The 20,023-nt window shown below is 40.4% G+C and overlaps 1 protein-coding gene across 2 annotated transcripts; it reads left to right on the forward strand.

Moving 5' to 3' along the window:
* Positions 1-1,462: 1,462 nt before the first annotated feature.
* On the forward strand, positions 1,463-7,627 carry Il36g (interleukin 36, gamma). 2 transcript variants are annotated; one of them, XM_063284336.1, is made up of 5 exons: positions 1,463-1,535; positions 2,062-2,205; positions 2,594-2,701; positions 3,537-3,676; positions 6,713-7,627. In XM_063284336.1, exons 2-5 carry the CDS (start codon positions 2,166-2,168, stop codon positions 6,917-6,919), a joined length of 495 nt encoding a protein of 164 aa, XP_063140406.1. In that variant the 5' UTR covers positions 1,463-1,535; positions 2,062-2,165; the 3' UTR covers positions 6,920-7,627. The 2 variants fall into 2 exon arrangements, with proteins under 2 accessions (XP_063140406.1, NP_001107262.1); NM_001113790.1 differs by having other exon boundaries at positions 1,475-1,535; positions 2,591-2,701.
* The last annotated feature ends 12,396 nt before the right edge of the window (positions 7,628-20,023 follow it).

The raw sequence follows: 20,023 nt of genomic DNA on the forward strand, positions 1-20,023 counted from the left end.
CAACAATGCCAACCAACCAGAGCTTCCAGGGACTAAGCCACTACCCAAAGACTATATGTGGACCTACCCTGGGCTCCAACCTCATAGGTAGCAATGAATAGCCTAGTAAGAGCACCAGTGGAAGGGGAAGCCCTTGGTCCTACCAAGACTGAACACCTAGTGAATGTGATTGTTGTGGGGAGGGTGGTAATGGGGGGAGGATGCGTAGGGGAAGCCTATGTAGAAGGGGAGCGGGAGGGGTTAGGGGGATGTTGGCCCAGAAACCTGGAAGGGGAATAATAATCGAAATGTAAATAAGAAATACTCAAGTTAATAAAGATAAAAAATCTTAGCCCCTTTTCTCACTAATTGTTATTATATATACATGTATAACCATATGCCATATCATATCCATATCAGTCCATATCTTATTTGTATGCACATTATCAGGGCTGACCGTCTGGCACTGAGAAACCAACTGGTATGCCTTTCGTATACTGTTTGTAAGGGCCATCAGTTGGTGCAGGATTTCCCACCTGTACAATTTTAGGATTTCCTAAAGCATCAGTCCCAATATTCTTCATTTGAGTTCCTGTTGGTTGTTTGGGTTTTTTTTTGTATTGTTTTGTTTTGTTTTGTTTTCCATTTCTACAATTGCAACTATCTATAATTCCTTATAGATAGAATCCATGATTCCCTTTATTCTTTAGTCTCTCTGAGCCTTTCTACAGAGGCAAGTCCAATTTCTTGTCCTTGGTTCCCTCCATTTAAGATCCTAGTACAGTTTCTTCTGCAATCTGATTCTTTTATAACAACATTTTTTTCATGTACAAATTGAATTCTGACTGAAACAGAGTACTAAGGGATTTGGAAGGCAAATGGTACCTTTTTGATGATGCTTTGTTGTGAGCATGCCAAGGAAGAGGACATTTTGGCTGATAAATAATGTTACAAGAGGGGCAACAAGCACCAAATCTCATTCTCAATTCATCTTTATACTTTCTCTTAAGGCAACATGAGAGCATATTCCTCCAAGGACAGAATGAGATCCAGGTGGAAAGTAAGAAAGATGTATAAGGGAGACTATTAAAAGACCAGAGCAGAATTTTGGATGTCCAGGTTCTAAGAGTGATCACTCTAATTTGTGTTCCCAGAATTTGTGGTCTAAACCCAAACTGACAGATCAGGGCAGCTAAGCTCTGGGGAAATCCTATAATCTCTACCTTTTGAGAAACCTACAGCTTGTCATTAGGTCTGTTTCCTGGTAACTATCATATGGGGCTGGGCTCCCTATGATTCTTAAGGAGCTCAGACAAGTCATACTTATGCTGATTCTGCGGTTGCTTCACCTGAACTTCCCAGAAGCAAAGTTCTGGCAGGAGGAACTGGATTTCTTCCATGCTGCATATTTGCCACACCCCATAAAAGAGGCGGGAGCCTCTGGTACTCACCTAGATAAAGGACTCAGACTGGGTCAGAACCCATCACCGCACCTGGAAGCTGCCCAAGCTGGGATTTGATCTTCTGAACTTTCCATAAGGACTCTTTCTTGCCAGGTATAGCCCAAACCTACAAAACCCTCTGACTGCGGAGTCTTCTGCAATTTAGGGCTCAATGAATGGACACAATCCATCTTGCAGTGAGTGATCTGTGAGTGTTCTGTGAGTGACCCTGTCTTTCACTTCTGAGTTGCTGAGATTCTGGCTGAACTGCCCAACATGAAGACCCTCTTGATTTAGGCAGAAAGAGATGACAATGAAGGGGAAGTGTCTCAGGTGAAAGGATATACAAGGAATTGGAGACTGAGAGAATGTTAAAGTTCAAATGTTACTTATGGCCTTGAAACATGTAGGGAAATAATGTTATTAGGATTTCTGTGAGAGGAGAATTATGCCTGCTCTTCCATCTCCAGTGCCTTAAGATTTTGTTCCAGCAAGTAGCTTAGTTTTTCTGACAAGAGCATCATGTCTGTTTATGCATTTTTGGCTCTCTGTCCTGAATGAAACACTGAGAAACCAGGGTCTTAGAAAGTCTTGGAAATGTTCCTGAGGTTTATCTTCTTCCTTCTATCTTCTCCCTCAGGCACCAGAACAAGCTCATGATGGAAAACAATGAAAAAAATCGTTACATATGGGTGTGATGTTGAGATGTGACACTAACGAACTGGGCTATTTGTATCTTCAGCTATGTCCTCTAAATACCCACATTCTCCATGTACTGCCTCAGGTATGGGTCTTAGCAAACAATAAGGTGCTCATATGCCATTAGGACTTCATTTTCTGAAAGATGGAGATGACTGCCAGCATCAGGCTGATCACAGAGCAAGCACAAGAGCACTTGGGTCTCAGTACATATGAACTGTGGAACTGCTTTTCACTCATCTTGCTGGTTTGTCCTTTCGATCAGTAATAACCCTTTGGGTAGCCTTTGATTCCCATAGATTTACTACAAATAAAGTCTGGGTTGATGAGTTACCAAAAAATAAAAAAGAAAGCTGCCAGTTTTGGGATATAAGACCCTGGTTTTCACTGCAGAACGAGTCTGGATTTAGGTAGTCATCTCTCTCCTATTCCCGAAACTTAAGCTTCACGTTTATTTGTTTTCATTCAAGCAGGAAAAGAAACTCCTGACCTTGGGCAGGTTTCTGATGTGGATCAGCAGGTGTGGATCTTTCGTGATCAGGCCCTTGTGACAGTTCCACGAAGCCACACTGTAACTCCAGGTCAGTGGTCATCTGTTACTGCTTTGCTTCTAACACTGTACAGACTTTGTTAAAGTACCCTATTGTGCACCAGGATGGTTAATAGTAGTTAGAAGAGAACTTCTGGGTTGTTTGATCACAGGTGAATGTTAAATATATGGCCTGAAGCATATACTGATTACCCTAGTTTCATCATTGTTATTTGGCATGTACATATATTAAATCAATACTCTGTACCCCCAAAATATGTCTAATTATGTAACAAAACTAAGTTTAACTTTCAATGGGAGCCACCAGGAAGAGGCAGAATTTTACACCTGCTGGGAAGAGAAATCAGGGAGAGGGTTGTTCCAGACAAAGGTAAGGCAGTCACTATAGGTGGAAGAGCTTTCTCAGGCATGAGGAACTTGTACCAAGGATCTAAAGCAGCTAATCTGTACTTTGGAAGAGATATATGTATGTTCTATATGATATCAAGGCATCCTAAAAGAATCAAATGAGTGAATAACACAGATAGGGAAACTTCAACATCCCATTAGGCAAACTTTGCTAATGGTCCAAGAACTCTCCATTGGCTCAGAGGAGTCTCTTAGGGTAGGACAATTGCCATTGAGTGTTCAAGCATACATGTGAGAATCTAGATTGGTGCCTGCCCCAATAGCTAGACCAGTGCTTCCCTATCAGGGTGGATGGGTAGATTGGTGGAGGACCACTTGGTTGGTCTAGGTAGCAGGGATTACATTCTCTAAGTGTCTTCTGGCCTCACCTGGCACATGCTACTCTGCTAAATCAGAACTATTAGAACATTTTGTCTTCCTGACTTCAAAAGGAAACTGTTTATCTTCTTATTTTATAGTCACTGTGACTGTCCTCCCATGCAAGTACCCAGAGTCTCTTGAGCAGGGCAAAGGGACTCCCATTTATTTGGGAATTCAAAATCCAGATAAATGCCTGTTTTGTAAGGAAGTTAATGGACACCCCACTTTGCTCCTGAAGGTCAGTAACCCAGAAAAATAACATTAAAAAACTGTTTCTTTTCTTATACTTTTCATCTTTAAGTTAGCATATAAAGCAATAGGTTTCATGTGGCATTTTTTAACAAAGCATGTTGTGGTAGATTCTCAACACTCCAGCTCCTTCCTTTACCCTCACACCTGAGTCTCCACCCATCTCCTCTCTACTTCACACCACACTGCCATTTTTCCTTTCCCTACTTAGTTGTCACCCTTTTCATTTCCTCCTCTCTCGGATTCCTTTCCAGCCCATGTATCTTTACATGGTTTATTTGGCAGGAGATCAAATGTTAGAATTAACAAAGAAGCTTTTCTTTCTAGCATGTTTATTTCTAGCTCCTTTTAAAATGTGAGCATGTCCTGTAGAAGACAGACTTAGTTAAATTAATTGATGTGGGAAGACCAAACCCACTATGAACAGTACCACTCCCCAGGCAGGGAGTCCTAAACTGTAGAAGATTGGAGAACAAGCAAATAAATAGGCATGTCTTTAGATGGGGTGTGACTAGCTAGATGCCTCAGGTTCCTTGACTTCAGAATGATTGACTGAAGCTTAGCATTGTAAGACAATTGCCCTTTTCCTCCCCTAAAGTAAAATTAAAAATATAGACATGTAAAACACTTTATCTTGACTTCCCTAGTTGAGAACTTTTGTCTTTGTTAAATGTTAAGGTATCTGCAGTCATTGTGGACGTTCACATGACCTCTCCCTAATTCTCCTGTATTTCTCATTTCAGAATTCCTATTCACCAGTCAGTGGAAGTCTTAGGCTTCCCTTGAGTATTTTACAGTATCTTATGTAATGACCACACTTTCTGTCCTTCCGTTATTTAATTACTTACTTTCCTTTCATTCTAGGAAAAATTCTTGGTACAATATCCCTGTTTATAAATTATGCTCTTTCTCTTGTTTTGCCTGCTCTATGACCCTTCCTTAACCTTTTCTGAAATGTTAATCTTTGCTGTTCCAACTCTTGACCTCTCAATATAAGTGTGTGTATATATATATTCATACATAGAAATGTATATAAATAAATATAATTTTGTTTGTATATAGGATATGTTTTATATACATATATATACATATATACATACATATATATATATTCTTGCTCCATAAACTTCACTGTAATTAGCTCAATTACACTCAATCCAATTCAACTCAGCAAATATGCAAGAACTTAATTGCACCATATGAGTACATGGGCTATCTTTGAACAGAATGGCAAAGAGCTCTGACCTTGTATAACCTGGATTCTAGATAGAGAGACATGCAAATGATAAATATAGTAGTACATTTGTGATATGGCAAAGGGTATCACATGTCATAGGAAAAACAAAGCAAAACAACACAAAACAAGTTCAGTAAAAAGCCGATCCAATCAGGGCCAAGCCTGGGAGCAGCAGAAGCAACATGGAGTCAGGCAGTAAAATGTGTGGTAGGTGTCATTATACAGGAAGAGCTCTAGGAGAGAGCAGGAGCAGGAGCAGGGAATTTAGTCAGCAGCAGAGGGTGAGTTCAGGGACCAGTGAAGGTATGTGGCACTGAACTGAGACCAGAAAAAGACTTGCAGAGGACTGCCAGGACTTGGTCACTCCATCCAAGTGAAAGGAGAAACCTGGGATGTTTTGAACGGAGTGACCCAAAGCAACTTGGGTCTGAAATGGATTGTCTGACATTAGGTTGATCAGACATTGCAGAGGGCAAGGGTGAAAGTCCTCTGGGGGCTCTATGGTAAACTGGGTGTGGTTTGATGGTTCTGGGATGATAATGGAATTGGCGAGAGTAGACTCTGAAAATAGTTTTTATGCGTCTGCAAAAAGATTTATGGACAGAGTAAATATGATTACATTCCAAATTCTGTCCTGTCTTTGCTAAATCACTCTTCTGTAGGACTTTTGTCCCCAGAAATCGGCCATTGATAATGTATGGGCTTTGGGGAGAACTTAATGGGGTGAAAAGGTTGCTTACATGGCGTGAATTGAAAGAGAAAAATCAGACAGCAGATTTTGGCAGAGGGGTTTCTGTAAAGCAAGAACTGACAGTGGGCTTGGGTCATTAAAATACACTTATGTGACACATGGCAACATTTTGATTATCCTAAGACCATGTCATCCAGTGACATTGTCACTGCCTTAAGTTGTACGAGCACATATACAATGTTGACACAATGGATAATCACCAATGTTCTCTTAGCATTTGTCTATCATTTAGTGTCAAGCCTATGGCCCTTATTTAAGATGAAAGCAAATATACAGATAAGAATGACCTAGCAGAAAAAGGAAAATGGGCGGTGCCTACGAGAGCAGGAAGGATGGCTAGAGAAAATCCTTGGTTATGTGAGCGAAGGGGAGCCATTATCTAGTCCTCAGGTAGGAAGCAGAGCTATAGCTGACTTGTGCCCAGCCAGTGGGTAGTTTGGACAGTCAGTGGGTAGTTTTGAAAAGTTCTGGTTCAGTCATTTCAGCTTTCTCAGGGACCTGGAACCTGAAAGTGAAGATGATTAAAGAAGTGGGGAAGATAAGAAGGTAGATTTTCATTTTTTGAACAGTCAACAAATCTCTGCTGAGCAGAATGTCAGGTCAGTAATGAGCAAGTTTAGAAAGTGTTAGTAGTGAAGGGGAAAACCAGAAAAGAGATAATTATAATCAGGGAGACTTGAAGCCTGCCTTCTTTCCTTCCTTCCCTCCTCTCTCTCCTTCCGTCTCTCCTTCCTTCCTTCTTTCCTTCCCTCCTTTTTCTCTTCCTTTGTTCCTTCCTTTCCTTTCTATTTCTTTTCTTTCTTCTTCCTTTATTTTTTGGCGGGAGGAGAGTTAGTGTAGACTGAACCCAGGGCCTTGCACTTGCTAGGCATTTTCTACCACTGAGATAAATACCTCACCCCTGAAATGGCTCTTTCTTATCCTGTTGTAAGAGAGGCTTGCTTGAACTTGAGAAAATTTAATGGCTGTGTAAAAATAACTTTGCCTGTCAGAAATAGTATCTGTTTTTGCTCATGAATATTCTCTCTCACATGTAGGAAGAGAAGATTTTGAATTTGTACCACCATCCTGAGCCAATGAAGCCATTCCTGTTTTACCACACCCTGACAGGTGCAACGTCCACCTTTGAATCAGTGGTTTTCCCTGGCAGCTTTATTGCCTCCTCCAAGATTGGCAAACCCATCTTCCTCACATCAAAAAAGGGAGAACATTACAACATTCACTTCAGTTTAGATATAATTTAGATATAAAGTCTTGAACTCAGAATGGAGGTGGAGGGTTGGTTAGAACTCTTATAACTTCAAACCTCTAATATGCTATCATTTGTTTGATGTGTGGTTGTTTCATACTGAGAAGTGAGCAAAACCAACATTATCTCATTTCATAGATGAAGAAGCAACAAAACAGAATGTGTACTCCAAAGTAGGTTGGATGGGAGTGGTGTAAGGCTCTCCTCTAAGACTGAAGTGGTCCAACCCATAAGGCATCATGCCTTTCTCAGGTGCTATTATAGGGTGCTGTGCCACAGTATATAAAAACTAGAATGCCCCATGTGTGAGTAGCAACATCCTCACTTCCAGTCATTGGCCTGATTCATACCAGGTTTTCACACACTTGTAATACCAATTCCTTGCATTTGGATAGCAGGAGCCTCACAATGACATTTGCTGCCAACAGCTGATAGCTTTGATCCTTCAGCAACTGACTGCTACGTGGATCTGAAGACGCCAGAAAAGGAATTAGAATCCTAAGTGAACGAACAGTTTTTAAAATGTCTAGAACTATTTAAACTATGTTAGAATACAGTGGTTTATCCTTGAAAGGTAAGGATACTGCCTGGTAAATCAAAAACAGTTAGGTCAATAAACTCAGCTTGAACAATTCTTTCCTGGAAACAATGTGTACAAGTAATGATTAAAACATTACCTTTTATTATTCTAGACTTCCATAAATGTTTTAATGTTCTTTCAATTATAATGTGCATCTGTGGTTAAAAAGCACTACTATCGGGGCTGGGGATTTAGCTCAGTGGTAGAGCGCTTACCTAGGAAGCGCAAGGCCCTGGGTTCGGTCCCCAGCTCAAAAAAAAAAAAAAAAAAAAAAAAAAAAAAAAAAAAAAGCACTACTATCATGCCCCAGTCCTGTCTCTATAAGTCACTTTCTCTTGCTCAGTTCTTTTTCCCCTGCATCTTGCTTCCACCCACCCAGGTAGATGTGAGCATAAGCACTGAGTCAAGCAGAGTTGGACCCACTGACAGTGACCCCAGGATGATCTTTTTGCCTGGTTTTAGAATTTGGATAGTTTATTTTATTATTTGTGTGTGTGTGTGTGTGTGTGTGTGTGTGTGTGTGTGTGTGTTAGAGAGAGAGAGAGAGAGAGAGAGAGAGAGAGAGAGAGAGAGAGAGAATGCAGGAGGCCAGATAAGGGTGCGGAATTCCCTGAGCTCGGAGTTACAGAAGGTTGTGCGCTGCCTGACAATGGGTGCTGGGGACCTAACACAGATCTTCTGCAAGAGAAGTGCATGCTCCCAACCATCGATTCATCTCTCCAGTCCACGGATAATTTTTAAGTGGCATCATTTCCACCTGCCTTTTATTTTGTTAATGAGGACAGGAAGAAATATGGATGGAGTCAACAATAAATGCTGAGGACAGCGTTGACATTGAGTACTATAACCAGAAACAATGACATTCTTGATATTTGGACTTTAAATATCTATCTGCTGAAGTTAGGTCCATTATTAAATACAGTATAAGAAATCAGCAGATATGATCTTGGGCAAGATTGATGTCCACATGAAATAGTTCACTACAACCATGATGATTAATCCAATTAAAGTTTTGAGCCCTTGAGTGGCCAGACCAAGAGTGGGTTCACACCTCTGGAGAGTCTCTTGGTACCCAACCACAATTACATCCACACTAGTAGGAAGGCATTGCATTACTGAGGGGTTGGGAGTTCCCTAATATCTGCTTTCTTTACAAGGCTCAGCAATATCTTACAAATACTACACGATATGGTTAGAGCATGGTTGATTATGGACAGTTCCAGAAGTGTTGACAAGATGAACATGGCTGTTGTGGGTGGAAGGCTTAAAAGTCACCAGGTAGGCACAAACTATGTTGGGATATTATGGTATATCTTAGTCACTTCAAGATAGCATGATGTCTTGCCATGTGCATGACAAAATTTTTCCTATAGGGATACAACACACATGTTTACTTCCCCAAGGAGGGATTTCATGACAGACCAAGGTACAGATAGACCACAGTCCTGCTTGGTGAATCAATGGGTTTTATTGAGTTTATTTACAAGACTATGGGTGAGGGGTTTCTTACAGGAGCAGAAATGACTCAAAGACAGCTACATTACCAAAGTCTACTCCAGCATGAGTGACGATGCACAAAAGCTAGAGAACCTGGAGCATGCTGCACTGTGTGCAGGCAGCTCAACAAGTTGCAGAATGTCCTTTCCAGGAGCCTCCATTGCTCTAAACCACTCTCAGGCAGTTCCACTGGGTTCTGGTCTTTCAGCAAGCTGGTCAGGTCTTAGTCATCTTAGTCTTCTTTGCAGCATAGTGCTTTTATTGTTTACTCTGGCAGGAAGGGGCCTAGCGAAACGGCTAAGCTTCAGGGACTTCCTAAAGCTGTTTTTCGTGGTTTGCTTTCCTGCTTAAGAAGCCTGCCTGGAGAATGGAATATTTCAATCTTTGTAGAAACTGTTATATGACACATGACAAACTCCAGATCTCTTCATGCTCATCCTTGAAGTTGTCCTTATTTTGCACAGTATCAGCCAATGACTCACCCAAACTGAGTACCTCTAGCCACCCAAATATAGTCATGTAATAAAATGTACTTATTTCACTGCATTTCTTACACTTGAAACAACCAGAATTACCAAATGTATGTACTAAACCTTCATAAACCCCATACCTAGTAAATTAAACCCCCTTCCTAGACATTGCAACATGGCCACCAGGGATTGCTGATTGGCTAATGTTTTCCTGGATCTTCTCGCTGTAATTTTCTATATAAATATACTCAGACTAATCATAGTTAGAACTATACATATACATGTATATGTATACATATATATATGCTTCTGTAGAAATAAAAAGTTATCTTCAAACACGTTTCTTGACTTTATTTTTGAAATGTGGTGATACCTTTACCTTTTTCTGTTCCTTTTTCTTTTTTTATTGTATTTTTATTTACATTTCATATGTTATCCACTTTCCCAGTTTTCCATCCATTAACCCCCATTCCATCACCCCTCCCCTGCTTCTGTGAAGGTGTTTACCCACCCAACCACCCACCCCTTCCTGCCTCCCTGCCCTGACATTCCTGTACACTGAGGCATCAAACCTTGGCAGGACCAAGGGTTTCTCCTCCGATTAACTATTTTTATATTTTCTTCTCTAAGGCCTTTTCCTCTTGAGTGATTTAAAACTTAGCTGTGCATTGGGGATATGGAACCTGAAGAGGTTACCTCCTGTAGCCAGGCAGGAACCCCAGTGAAGCTATAAAGACACCAACTCACCCACCAAACTTTCAACCCAAAATGTATCCTGTCTACAAGAAATGCAGGGATAGGGGGTGGAGTAGAGACTGAGGAATTGACCAACAAATAACTTGAGACCCATAGGCAAACACCAATCCCTGACACTTTTAATGATATTTCTGTTATGCTTGCAGACAGGAGTCTAGCATGGCTGTCTTCTGAGAGTCCCCACCCAGCAGCTGAATTATACAAATGCAGACACCCACAACGAAACAGTGGATGGAACTTGAACATTCTTATGAAGAACAGGAGGAAGGATGTGGGCCTGGAAGGGGATGGAAACTACACAAGAAGACAAACAGAGTCAACCAACCTGGGCCCTTGGGGCCCTCAGAGACTGAACTACCAACCAAAGGACATACACATGTTCGACCTAGGCCTCCCTACTCATATGTAGGAGAAGGGCAGCTTAGTTTTTATGTGGTTCCTTAACAACTGGAAGGTGGGCTATCCCAAAAGCTATTGCCTGTACATAGGATATGCTCTTTTAGCTGGGCAGACTTGTCTGGCCTCAGTGGGAGAGAAGGCATCTAACCCTGTAGAGACTTGATGTGCCAGAGTGGGGAGATACTCAGGGAAGCCCCCACCCTCTCAGAAGAGAAGGGGAGAGGAGAAGGGAGGAAGGATTGTGAGAGAGGTGACCAGGAAGGGACAGTGAGCAGGATATAGATGAATAAATAAAAATTATGTTAAATTATAAAAAATAAACTACCACAAATACTTCAATAAGTGCTTTGAAATATTCATTTTTATAATAAAAAGTTAGCTGTGCAAAATGACTTGCATAACAATGTTCAAGCCCTAGAATCAACTTTTGTAATATTATAAGCAGAGAAAGAGCCCAGATTTCTATCAACCAGTGAATAGATAAGCACACAATATATTCAGTACTATCTAGTAAAAGGAAATAACATATTCAACTAAATGTTTCTGAGATTGGCAGACACAGGGGGAAATACAGTGTATGGGTTCATTTATAAGAAGTTCAAGAATAGTTGAGAATCCTTTGGATGAGTGAAATTAGAGCATCCATGCTTTGAGGAAAGAGAAGACAGTGGGAATTTTAAAATCTGCTAAAGAAATAAAACTAGCTGCATTCAAAGAATGGATGGACCAAAATAGCTTTTCGTGACTCCACTGTAATGACATGCACTGAAGACCTTTAAAGCAACACTTTGTAGAGAAAGAATATTTTCATGGTAGAAGTCCTTTCTCACATATTTTATCAACTAAGAATAAAAGTAGGATGAGCCCACCAAAGAAGCTCATTTTCAGAGCTGGCAAAAAATCACTTTTTGTGGAAACATGACCTGAGTTCCATCTCTGGGCTCCACAGTGGGTCAGTAGAAATAATGTCTGACTCACAAAAGCTGTCCTCTGACCTTCACATATATGCCATGGTGTGCGCATGCGCGCACACATGCGCGCGCGCACACACACACACACACATACACACACACACATGAACACGCACAGGTATACACACACACACACACAACCTTCACATAGGCCATGTGTTATGGTTCGTCTATGCTCAGCCCAGGGAATAGCACTATTAGAAGGTGTGGCCCTGCATCCCTGGGATGAAGCCTACTTGATCATGGTGGATGATTGTTTTGATGTGTTGTTGGATTCGGTTTGCCAGAATTTTATTGAGTATTTTTGCATCGATATTCATAAGGGAAATTGGTCTGAAGTTCTCTTTCTTTGTTGGGTCTTTGTGTGGTTTAGGTATAAGAGTAATTGTGGCTTCATAGAAGGAATTCGGTAGTGCTCCATCTGTTTCAATTTTGTGGAATAGTTTGGATAGTATTGGTATTAGGTCTTCTATGAAGGTCTGATAGAATTCTGCACTAAACCAATCTGGTCTTTTAATAACTATCTCTATTTCTTTAGGAGTTGTGGGACTGTTTAGATGGTTTATCTGATCCTGGTTTAACTTTGGTACCTGGTATCTGTCTAGAAAATTGTCCATTTCATCCAGATTTTCCAGCTTTGTTTTATGGCTTTTGCAGTAAGATATGATTTTTTTAATTCCCTCAGATTCTGTTGTATGTCTCCCTTCTCATTTCTAATTTTGTTAATTTGGATACTTTCTGTAACTCAGACTCTCTCTCTCTCTCTCTCTCTCTCTCTCTCTCTCTCTCTCTCTCTTTCACACACACACACACATGCCATATAATGAATAAAATTTTGAAGGTTTAAAAATTATTTATTCCATGTAAAAAACTGCTAGAGAATAAGTCTGCCCAAACCAAAAAAAAAAAAAAAAAAAAAAAAAAAAAACAAACCATGTGGTCTCTTTAAAGCAGCACATCTTCACCAAAGAACAGGAAGGTGAACTTGCATGGTAAAGGCAAATGTCAGAATATACCCAGGCAGAATGGAACTGTCGTAGGCTCAGCAGAAATAAGTGAGCCATATAGACAGTGAGCTTAACTCACAGAATGAATTAGAAAGATTTTGATGAAGAGGAAAATTTGTAAGGGGTCAAGGAAGAATAAGCAAAACTCTATAGAGGAATAAGAGAAGAATTCTGTGTAGTAGCACATGCCTGTAATCTCAGCATTCAAGAAGAAGGAAAAGGAGAAGGAGAATAAGAGGAAGAAAAGAAGGAGGAAATGGAAGAAGAGAAGAGAAAGGAGAGAAGAAAAGGAGAAAGAAGAGGAGGAGGGGGAAAAGGAACAGGAAGAGGAAGAACAAAAAGGGGAGGAAGAAGAGAGAAAAGAGGAAGAAGAGAAAAAGTGGAGGAGAAAGAAAAAGAAGAAAATGTGTGTGTGGTGTGTGCGTGTGTGTGTGTCTGTGCGTGTCTCTGTGTGTGTTTGTGTGTGTCTGTGTGTTTTTGTGTGTTTGTGTGTGTGTGTGTGTGAGAGAGAGAGAGAGAGAGAGAGAGAGAGAGAGAGAGAGAGAGAGAGAAGACGGCAGGGACAGAGAATAAAGCAGATAAGCAGAGAAGCTAAAGATATAAGGTAGTTCTTTTTTTTTTAGCATGACCCCACCCAGTTCTGAGGCCGAGGCGGGTTTATTTTCGCAGTCTGCTTTTATACCATTTTAAGTACATGCAAAATAATGAGATCAGTTCTAGGTCAAGGAACAGACAAGGCAATAAACACGATTAGTCAGGGAGCAAACAAGGCAGTGAACAAAGTCCCATAAACACTGTTTCTATGGGGCTTATCAGGATGACAGAGACAAAAGGAACACCACACACTCCTTGTCTGAACCCACTAGCTCAAATGTAAATATTCTTAATCTGAGCCTATTTTCTGAGTCCTAGCCCAAAGTTAGATTCCTGCCTGACTTACTTCCATGTCCTGGCCCAATGTCAAATTCCTGCCAAGTTTCTACAAGTGGCCCCAAAGCTCTCCACACTTACCCCTATATGGATATGTGTAGGCTCTCTTACTAAAAACCCCATGCTTCCTTTGTTTGAAGAAAGTCTTGGTTTGGAAATGGCTCCTGTGCTCTCCTCACCTGCTGCAGATAGCAGGCCTTCTTGGTCATGCTTATTTTGGCTTTGCACTTGGCAGACAAAAGCCTATTGGGACAGGCTTACCTGGAATGTGTGTTTAATGGGTATAAGTGTTAAATGTGGGTGAACCATCTCTTTCCCCTACATTGTGACCTGATCATGGCCATTCTCTCTCAGAGAAAGCAATTCCTGGGTTGAACAGTTTTGTTGTAGTTACTTTTCTACTGCTATGATAAAACACCACAATCAAAGCAACTTACTGAAGAAAGAGTTTTACTTCGGTTCATGGATCCAGAGGGCTCAGAGACCTTTACCACTGCATCTAGAGAAGTCTTTGGGTAGTGGTTTAGTCCCTGGGAGCTCTGCTTGGTTGGTATTGTTGTTCTTATGGGGTTGCAAGCACCTTCAGCTCCTTCAATCCTTTCTCTAATTCCTCCAACAGGGAACCCATTCTCAGTTCAATGGTTTGGTGCTAGCAAACCAACAGTCTGATGGTCTCTCTGGCTGAGTCTCTCAGGAGACAGTTATATCAGGCTCCTGTCAGCATGCATTTCTTGGCTTCATTAATATTATCTAGTTTTGGCGGCTGTATATAGATGGGCTGTATACCTAGGTGGAGCAGGCTCTGAATGTCCATTCCTTTAGTCTCTGCTTCAAACTTTGTCTCCATATGCCCTCCTATGAATATTTTTGTTCCCCCTTTCAAGAAGGACTGAAGCATCCACACTTTGATCCTGCTTCTTCTTGAGCTTCATGTGGTCTATAGATTTTTATCTTGTATACTTTGACATTTTGGGCTAATATCCACTTATCAGTGAGTGCATACCATTTATGTTTTTTTGTCATTGGGATACATTACTCAGGATGATATTTTCCAGTTCCAACCATTTGCCTACGAATTTCATAAACTCGTTGTTTTTGATAGCTGAGTAATATTCCATTGTGTAGATGTACCACATTTTCTGTATCCATTCCTCTGTTGAAGGGCATCTGGGTTCTTTCCATTTTCTGGCTATTATAAATAAGGCTGCGATGAACATAGTGGAGCACGTGTCTCTTTTATATGTTGAGGCATCTTTTGGGTATATGCCCAAGAGAGGTATAGCTGGATCCTCAGGCAGTTCAATGTCCAATTTTCTGAGGAACCTCCAGACTGATTTCCAGAATGGTTTTACCAGTCTGCAATCCCACCAACAATGGAGGAGTGTTCCTCTTTCTCCACATCCTCGCCAGCATCTGCTGTCACCTGAGTTTTTGATCTTAGCCAATCGCACTGGTGTGAGGTGAAATCTCAGGGTTGTTTTGATTTGCATTTCCCTTATGACTAAAGATGTTGAACATTTCTTTAGGTGTTTCTCCGCCATTCGGCATTCCTCAGCTGTGAATTCTTTGTTTAGCTCTGAACCCCATTTTTTAATAGGGTTATTTGTTTCCCTGCGGTCTAACTTCTTGAGTTCTTTGTATATTTTGGAAATAAGGCCTCTATCTGTTGTAGGATTGGTAAAGATCTTTTCCCAAACTGTTGGTTGCCGTTTTGTCCTAACCACAGTGTCCTTTGCCTTACAGAAGCTTTGCAGTTTTATGAGATCCCATTTGTCGATTCTTGATCTTAGAGCATAAGCCATTGGTGTTTTCTTCAGGAAATTTTTTCCAGTGCCCATGTGTTCCAGATGCTTCCCTAGTTTTTCTTCTATTAGTTTGAGTGTGTCTGGTTTGATGTGGAGGTCCTTGATCCACTTGGACTTAAGCTTTGTACAGGGTGATAAGGATGGATCGATCTGCATTCTTCTACATGTTGCCCTCCAGTTGAACCAGCACCATTTGCTGAAAATGCTATCTTTTTTCCATTGGATGGTTTTGGCTCCTTTGTCAAAAATCAAGTGACCATAGGTGTGTAGGTTCATTTCTGGGTCTTCAATTCTATTCCACTGGTCTATCTGTCTGTCTCTGTACCAATACCATGCAGTTTTTATCACTATTGCTCTGTAATACTGCCTGAGTTCAGGGATAGTGATTCCCCCAGAAGTCTTTTTATTCTTGAGGATAGTTTTATCTATCCTGGGTCTTTTGTTATTTCAGATGAATATGCAAATTGTTCTGTCTAACTCTATGAAGAATTGGGTTGAAATTTTGATGGGGATTGCATTGAATCTGTAGATCCCTTTGGGTAAAATGGTCATTTTTATGATATTAATTCGGCCAATCCATGAGCATGGGAGATCTTTCCATCTTCTGAGATCGTCTTCAATTTCTTTCTTCAGAGGCTTGAAGTTCTTATTGTACAGATCTTTCACTTGCTTGGTTAAAGTCACACTGAGGTATTTTATATTATTTGGGACTATTATGAAGGGTGGCATTTCCCTAATTTCTTTCTTGGCTTGTTTCTCTTTTGTATAGAGGAAGGCAACTGATTTATTTGAGTTAATTTTATACCCAGCCACTTTGCTGAAGGTGTTTATCAAGTTTAGTAGTTCTCTGGTGGAACTTTTCAGATCGCTTAAAAATACTATCGTATCATCTGCAAATAGTGATATTTTGACTTCTTCTTTTCCAATCTGTATCCCCTTGATCTCCTTTTGTTGTCTGATTGCTCTGGCTAGAACTTCAAGAACTATATTGAATAAGTAGGGAGAGAGTGGGCAGCCTTGTCTAGTCCCTGATTTTATGGGAATTGCTGCAAGTTTCTCTCCATTTAGTTTAATGTTAGCGACTGGTTTGCTGTATATGGCTTTTACTATGTTTAGGTATGGGCCTTGAATTCCTATTCTTTCCAGGACTTTTATTATGAAGGGGTGTTGAATTTTGTCAAATATTTTCTCAGCATCTAATGAAATAATCATGTGGGTTCTATCTTTCAGTTTGTTTATATGGTGGATTACGTTGATGGTTTTCCGTATATTAAACCATCCCTGCATCCCTGGGGTGAAGCCTACTTGATTATGATGGATGATTGTTTTGATGTGTTCAGGATTCGGTTTGCCAGAATATTAGAGTAACTTTGCATCGATATTCATAAGGGAAATTGGTCTGAAGTTCTCTTTCTTTGTTGGGTCTTTGTGTGGTTTAGGTATAAGAGTAATTGTGGCTTCATAGAAGGAATTCAGTAGCGCTCCATCTGTTTCAATTTTGTGGAATAGTTTGGATAGTATTGGTATGAGGTCTTCTATGAAGGTCTGATAGAATTCTGCATTGAACCCATCAGGACCTGGGCTCGTTTTGGTTGCGAGACTTTTAATGACTGCTTCTATTTCTTTAAGAGTTATGGGGTTGTTTAAATGGTTTATTTGTTCATGATTTAACTTCAGTACCTGGTATCTGTCTAGGAAATTGAACATTTCATCCAGATTTTTAAGTTTTGTTGAATATAGGTTTTTGTAGTAGGATCTGATGATTTTTTTTAATTTCCTCAGATTCTGTTGTTATGTCTCCCTTTTCATTTCTGATTTTGTTAATTTGGACACACTCTCTGTGCCCTCTGGTTAGTCTGGCTAAGGGTTTAGCTATCTTGTTGATTTTCTCAAAAAACCAGCTTTTGGTTCTGTTGATTATTTATATAGTCCTTTTTGTTTCTACTTGGTTGATTTCAGCTTTGAGTTTGATTATTTCCTGCCTTCTACTCCTTCTGAGTGTATTTGCTTCTTTTTCTTCTAGAGCTTTTAGGGGTGCTGTCAAGCTGCTGATACATGCTCTCTTCTGTTTCTTCCTGCAGGCACTCAGAGCTATGAATTTTCCTCTTAGCACAACTTTCATGGTGTCCCATAAGTTTGGGTATGTTGTACCTTCATTTTCATTAAATTCTAAGAAGTCTTTAATTTCTTTCTTTATTTTTTCCTTGACCAGGTTATCATTGAGTAGAGCATTGTTCAACTTCCATGTATATGTGGGTGTTCTTCCCTTATTGTTATTGAAGACCAGCTTTAGCCTGTGGCGGTCTGTTAGGATGCGTGGGATTTTTTTTTCTATCTTTCTGTATCTCTTGAGGCCTGTTTTATGACAAATTATATGGTCAATTTTGGAGAAAGTACCATGCGGTGGTGAAGAAAAGGTATATCCTTTTGCTTTAGGATAGAATATTCTATAAATATCTGTTAAGTCCATTTGGTTCATGAGTTCTCTTAGTCTGTCTATGTCTCTGTTTAATTTCTGTTTCCGTGACGTATCTATTGATGAGAATGGGGTGTTGAAATCTACTATTATTGTGTGAGGTACAATGTGTGTTTTGAGCTTTAATAAGGTTTTTTTTTACGTATGTAGGTGCCCTTGTATTTGGAGTATAGATATTTAGGATTGCGAGTTCATCTTGGTGGATTTTTCCTTTGATGAATATGAAGTGACCTTCCTTATCTTTTTTGATGACTTTTAGTTGAAAATCGATGTTATTCGATATTAGAATGGCTTCTCCAGCTTGCTTCTTCCAACCATTTGCTTGGAAAGTTGTTTTCCAGTCTTTCACTCTGAGGTAGTGTCTGTCTTTGTCTCTGAGGTGTGTTTCCTGTAGGCAGCAGAAGGCAGGGTCCTCATTGCGTATCCAGTTTGTTAATCTATGTCTTTTTATTGGAGAGTTGAGACCATTGATGTTGAGAGATATTAAGGAATCGTGATTATTGCTTCCTGTTATATTCATATTTGTATGTGAGGTTATGTTTGTGTGCTTTCATTCTCTTTGTTTTGTTGCCAAGACGATTAGTTTCTTGCTTTTTCTAGGGTGTAGCTTGCCTCATTATGTTGGGCTTTACCATTTATTATCCTTTGTAGTGCTGGATTTGTAGAAAGATATTGTGTATATTCGGTTTTGTCATGGAATATCTTGGTTTCTCCATCTATGTTAATTGAGAGTTTTGCAGGATACAGTGACCTGGGCTGGCATTTGTGTTCTCTTAGGGTCTGTATGACATCTGCCCAGGATCTTCTGGCTTTCATAGTCTCTGGTGAGACATCTGGTGTAATTCTGATAGGTCTGCCTTTATATGTTACTTGACCTTTTTCCCTTCCTACTTTTAATATTCTTTGTTTTGTGCATTTGGTGTTTTGACTATTATGTGACTGGAGGAGTTTCTTTTCTGGTCCAATCTATTTGGAGTTCTGGAGTCTTCTTGTATGTTTATGGGCATCCCTTTCTTTAGGGTAGGGAAGTGTTCTATGATTTTGTTGAAGATATTTACTGGTCCTTTGAGCTGGGAGTCTTCACTCTCTTCTATACCTATTATCCTTAGGTTTGATCTTCTCCTTGAGTCCTGGATTTCCTGTATGTTTTGGAACAGTAGCTTTTTCCGTTTTACATTATCTTTGACAGTTGAGTCGATGATTTCTTTGGAATCTTCTGCTCCTGAGATTCTCTCTTCTATCTCTTGTATTCTGTTGGTGATGCTTGTATCTACATCTCCTTGTCTCTTCCTTTGGTTTTCTATATCCAAGGTTCTTTCTTCATTGCTTCTATTTCCATTTTTAATTCCTTCAACTGTTTGATTGTGTTTTCCTGGAATTCTTTCAGGGATTTTTGTGATTCCTCTCTATAGGCTTCTACTTGTTTATTTAAGTTTTCCTGCGTTTCTCTAAGGGAGTTCTTCATGTCTTTCTTGAGGTCCTCCAGCATCATGATCAAATATGATTTTAAATCTAGATCTTGCTTTTCTGGTGTGTTTGGATATTCAGTGTTTGCTTTGGTGGGAGAATTGGGCTCTGATGATGCCATGTAATCTTGGTTTCTGTTGCTTGGGTTCCTGCGCTTGCCTCTCGCCATCAGATTATCTCTAGTGTTACTTTGTTCTGCTATTTCTGACAGTGGCTAGACTTTCCTATAAGCCTGTGTGTCAGGAGTGCTGTAGACCTGTTTTCCTGTTTTCTTTCAGCCAGTTATGGGAACAGAGTGTTCTGCTTTTGGGTGTGTAGTTTTTCCTGTCTACTGGTCTTCAGCTGTTCCTGTGGGCCTGTGTCCTGAGTTCACCAGGCAGGTCGCTTGGAGCAGAAAAGTTGGTCTTACCTGTGGCCCCATGGCTCAAGTTTGCTCATGGGGTGTTGCTTTTGAGCTCTCTGTGAGGGCAGCAACCAGGAGTGCCTGCGGTGCCTTTTCTGGGAGACCCCGTGCACCGGGGTCCCACATGGCGTTAGGTATTTTCCTCTGGAGTCAGAAATGTGGGCAGAGTGTAGTCTCTTCTGGCTTCCCAGGCATGTGTCGAGTCTCTCCAGTTCTTGTACTCGGTGACATTAGTAGTATTTGTTCCCCAGATGGTCCGTGCCCACGTGCTTCCTTACCTCCCTGGATAAGGAGCTCCAAATAGAGCATAGCACTCCCCGCCACCAGCTCATCAGTCT

Source organism: Rattus norvegicus, chromosome 3, assembly GCF_036323735.1.
Source record: "Rattus norvegicus strain BN/NHsdMcwi chromosome 3, GRCr8, whole genome shotgun sequence".
Classification (NCBI taxonomy): domain Eukaryota; kingdom Metazoa; phylum Chordata; class Mammalia; order Rodentia; family Muridae; genus Rattus; species Rattus norvegicus.

Coding starts and splice junctions, on each gene's coding strand:
- Il36g (NM_001113790.1), top strand. CDS start 2,166: ATGTCCTCTAAATACCCACATTCTCCATGTACTGCCTCAG. Junction 2,206..2,590: donor TTCTCCATGTACTGCCTCAG/GTATGGGTCTTA, acceptor TTTTCATTCAAG/CAGGAAAAGAAACTCCTGAC. Junction 2,702..3,536: donor AAGCCACACTGTAACTCCAG/GTCAGTGGTCAT, acceptor CTTATTTTATAG/TCACTGTGACTGTCCTCCCA.